Below are 5,004 nucleotides of genomic sequence, written 5' to 3' on the forward strand. Positions count from 1 at the left end.
GATGCCTATTGAATCAATAGGTTACGTCAATTCACGCGGAGTCATCATTACAAACGATGGAAAAACATAAGCGGGTGAATTCAAGCCTGCAGGCTCGTGCCGCTAGGACATACTTTGCGATAGGTGATGCTGGAGCAAACTGATGATAATCAGTATGTTGATATTTCATCCTTTCGAATACACGAAAAGATTGCGATTGAACGAAAAAATTGGAAGGTATTGAAACGATATTTAGTAGTCGTTGAAACCGGACATTCGGACACCACACTTCCTGTAGCCATAAGACAGTGTAAAGAGGCACTTACGTCGTTGTAGCCTTGTAGGATGGGCAGTTGGACACTGAATATAAAGTAACAGAAGTGATGGGATGATAGCCTAATGAAGTGGCATGTTTCGGAATGATGGGCCGATATATCAAATTGAGATTTGAATGTGGACGTTCTTGACGACTGTCGGGATGGCCTTCGAGGCTTTTAGCGATGTCTTTCCCAAACTTATTTCCACGGCGTATTTCAATATCGAATATATTCCACATATCGATAGGAAGTCTTGAATCGACAGGTGAAGTCAATGCACGCATTCATGGAAGAACACGAGCATGGAATTATAGATAACAATGTCTTGGCGAACGGGACTAATTTCGATTTTCTCGACGGCAAATTGAAAGTTGAAAAGTATCGGGATAGACGTCGTTGAATGACCAGTAGCCAAAACTATTCTTTCAAACTATTGGTAAATATACTCCTACACAACTTGTGAAGCAGACGCAGTACAAATACAGTTGATGCCATGCAGCATTCACAATCAATCCTAATGAGTATTGTATGATACACGATAAATAGCCTCTGCGGTATGTATTTTCATGACAAGTTGATTCTGCGTGTGTACTAAGTTGTTTCTGCTTGTGTGTACTAACTTTTTGACTTCTTAGGGTGAAGCAGAACGCACTAACACCGTACTGATGCATCATTAGTAGTGTGTTTCACTCATTTCCGCCCGTAGGAAGGGTGTGGAGAAACGATTTGGTACCCGAGTGATGCTGTACCGTAGAACCTTAGCTAACCTATTCCTTGAAATTGACATGATGCTGCCGGCGGCGATTACCAAGTTGAAAAAGTGGCCCTTTACTCTTTTCGAGTTGGTAGCCCCTGCTCTGATATCAATATACCACTATATGTCACTGCATGCACATTGCACCATGCACAATGCACATGTCTGTCTGAGGAGCACTGGAGACGGTACAATTCACGCATTGTTTTGTTAACGAATGAAATATAATAAATGTAGCAAAGCCAACGAAAAAATACAGTGTAAATCATGGATGTAAATAAGTATAAATTCAAACAGGATAGCGAGTGCGAATCTGATTTATCAAATTCTGAAATGGATCGTCGCCGAATTTGAGGCGCCACATGAATTCAAATAAGTACGTATCCAGGAGAGTACGATGAGTCCCGCACTCCCGCTTATTTCTCTGTTTCGCTCGGGCCCACATTGATTCAACGTGATTTGTCGTTGCGTGGGAGATCGGGTCCACAAAGTTTAATCTGTGGTTTACTGTGAGATGCTGGTAGCCCAAATTGCTCACCGTATTGTACGCTGCCCAGAGATCTGATATCACAGTCGTTCCGGGCAGGATATAATGTTGTATGATGGGCAAAAGAGTACCAGCATCTCGTCTCTCGACTTCCACCAGGAATCCCTCTTTCGATTCAACGTCGATGCCCCCGAACACCCACTGCGTCTTGACCGTTCTTCCAACATTATGTTTTCTGCGGACAAAGGCCGACTCGTCGATTTCAACGACTCTTCCAGGGCCGCCCAATTGAAGTGGATTGTCCACGAAATACTCGGCATATATGTCTCGGACGTAGTTGCGATAGTTACAGATGGTCTCATCGCTAGCGATCCCGCACTCCCGTCTAACATTTTTGTACGACGCCATTTCATACGAGTATAAATACAGCAATTCGATGGTGGTTTGAAGTTGAAATCTGGTCCCCTCGAAAAAACTATTTTTCACAATTTGCAATGTCGTTTTGCAGTCGCGGTCTCGACATTGCCAACGGAATCCGATTTTTGTGCTCCGCTCGTATTCCGCCATATCGCCATTGCATTCGGGGCATCGCATTTGTTTCGCAAGCAGTCCGTGCTGTCGGCACCAAGCAATTGCGCTTGCCTTGTCGATTGTCGCCAAAGTCAGCTCCCTCCAATTTACTTTAGAAAGACTCGGATATACATTCGCCCCCGCCATCATCAACTCAATGTTACTCGGTCAGGGCGGCATGGTATTTAAATACGTACGGTGAACATTGTGACGTGTTTTGTTTTCGATCGCTGGATGAAGCCGAATACAGAGTCAACTAGGGGGCAACGCGGCAGTGAAGACTTTAGTGACTGAAAAACACATCGATGAACTCTCGTCGGTGTCCTTTCGATGACAGCTCTAACCCGTAGTAATAGAGGGTCAAAGGACGAAGGAAATTCTTCCACTTCAAGTTCGAGTACATTTTATCGACACACACTATAGCCTACTGGTTGCATTTTCTGCATACTTCTACTTCTACTTGAACAGTTTTCGATTCAAAACAGGCCTGTAATACTGACTTTCTACCAAGTTTGAAGTCGCTACTTGTACTACTTGAGTAGCAACGTTGACTACTCTTATCACCGCTACCCATAGTTGAATGTCTTCTCTGTCACAACTCAAACATATAGGTCGCTAAGGGAATAAATTCTGGTTGCGATCGCATTAGCGCGATCGTTAAACATTTATGTGATATTTGTTACATATCATCCAACAATGTCCTATGTAGCCTACATTTTGTATATTTTCAACGTCACTGTGTTGGGTACCACAGGTCCACAGCCAATGATCCAGAAACGCTGAAAAGTGGTTACGGCAATACGGATTATTAATTATGAAGACGCTCGACTAATGCACGGACAAGCCTATATAATCTTGATTCCATTATAGATAATTAACTAACATACGGTAGGTCAGTTATCTCTAATTCCATATGGTCGTGTTAACCATGAATGCGTGTATTGACTTCACCTCTCGATTCGAGACTTTCTATCTATATGTAAAATATATTCGATATTGAAATACGCCGTGGAAATAAGTTTGGGAAAGACATCGCTAAAAGCCTCGAAGGCCATCCCGACAGTCGTCAAGAACGTCCACATTCAAATCTCAATTTGATATATCGGCCCATCATTCCGAAACATGCCACTTCATTAGGCTATCATCCCATCACTTCTGTTACTTTATATTCAGTGTCCAACTGCCCATCCTACAAGGCTACAACGACGTAAGTGCCTCTTTACATTGTCTTATGGCTACAGGAAGTGTGGTGTCCGAATGTCCGGTTTCAACGACTACTAAATATCGTTTCAATACCTTCCAATTTTTTCGTTCAATCGCAATCTTTTCGTGTATTCGGAAGGATGAAATATCAACATACTGATTATCATCAGTTTGCTCCAGCATCGCCTATCGCAAAGTATGTCCTAGCGGCACGAGCCTGCAGGCTTGAATTCACCCGCTTATGTTTTTCCATCGTTTGTAATGATGACTCCGCGTGAATTGACGTAACCTATTGATTCAATAGGCATCATATTAATCACTCGCTTATATTTGAATCAGTTTTGTAATGAACTAGAACGATCTAACCCCGTGCTCGAATGAAAGATTCGATACTTTCTGTCTTGGCAATTGGAAAATATGTATCTTTTGAACGGATGGTAATTGGTGCTGAATGCAATGAATGGACCCTAACATTCCCCACCTCAACCCTAATAGTAATAATATCATATTATTAATCGTTGGGTTATATGTTTCATCTGAACAAGTCACACACAATGTACATGCGATAAGACAAAATGCGATGTAATGAGCAGATAGGAGGATGTCGAACGACACGCATGCAGTTGCGATCCTTTTAATCTAATTTCCACCTCGGTCTAGAGTGCCCGATGTCGCAGTTCTTTTCTATGTTGATCTTATCGAAGCCGTGCCCGATGTCGCAGTTCATTTCGATGTTGATCTTATTGAAGCCGCGGTCCTTTCTACTAGTTCTTTCCATTCCTTGTGAGTGCTTTCTTTCGTTGGTCTTTTTTGTCTCCGTAAGAGCGGCAACGGCGAGGGAAGAGGAGCCCACATAAACCTCCGACGGGAATCGAACCGGATCCGCCAGATTGGTGGGCGCTTATCGTTACGACTACGCTATCTCCCCCTCCCCCAACCCTAATATTACTATCCACCAATCCTAACACTAATGTCCCCTCCGCCAACCCTAATATCCCCATCCACCAATCCTAACACTAATGTCCCCTCCGCCAACCCTAATATCCCCCTTTCCCCCACCCTAATACCCCCCACCCCAACCCTAATATCCCTATCCACCAATCCTAACACTAATATCCACCAATCCTAACACTAATATCCCCTCCGCCAACCCTAATATCCCCATCCACCAATCCTAACACTAATATCCCCTCCACCAACCCTAATATCCCCCTTTCCCCCACCCTAATACCCCCCACCCCAACCCTAATATTACTATCCACCAATCCTAACACTAATATCCACCAATCCTAACACTGATATGTCCTCCGCCAACCCTAATATCCCCATCCACCAATCCTAACACTAATATCGCCTCCGACAACCCTAATATCCCCCTTTCCCCCCACCCTAATACCCCCCACCCCAACCCTAACATTCGTCTTTCGAAAGGCACAAAAAAAAATATATTTTGACGTTTATAATTTTTTTTTCGTGTTCATGGAAAACATTCATCGGTGATCATGGTGAACACTTTTCGATGTCTGACTGCCATCGAAGAAGTGCCCAAATGTTTCCCAAGATGACATTGGCCATCAAAATCACACAGCCAACAGTATTGTGAACGATGTAGTAATAATTCCCATATTAATAGAGTAAAACTGTTAAATTACCACTACTCAATAGGCCTAGGCAATACCACGGTTAATAGTAGC

At 43.3% G+C, this 5,004-nt stretch overlaps 1 protein-coding gene across 1 annotated transcript; it reads right to left on the reverse strand.

Moving 5' to 3' along the window:
* Window positions 1-1,339: 1,339 nt before the first annotated feature.
* On the reverse strand, window positions 1,340-2,254 carry LOC145442434 (male abnormal protein mab-31-like). The gene has a single exon (XM_080320341.1). The coding sequence runs from the start codon at window positions 2,252-2,254 to the stop codon at window positions 1,340-1,342; it is 915 nt and encodes a 304-aa protein (XP_080176467.1).
* Between the last annotated feature and the right edge of the window lie 2,750 nt (window positions 2,255-5,004).

This window comes from Botryllus schlosseri, chromosome 7 (assembly GCF_051294905.1).
Source record: "Botryllus schlosseri isolate E-star chromosome 7, Bs_hap1, whole genome shotgun sequence".
In the NCBI taxonomy this organism is placed as follows: domain Eukaryota; kingdom Metazoa; phylum Chordata; class Ascidiacea; order Stolidobranchia; family Styelidae; genus Botryllus; species Botryllus schlosseri.

What these genes read in the sequence shown, in the direction of transcription:
- LOC145442434 (XM_080320341.1), bottom strand. Translation starts at nt 2,254, where the DNA reads ATGGCGGGGGCGAATGTATATCCGAGTCTTTCTAAAGTAAATTGGAGG.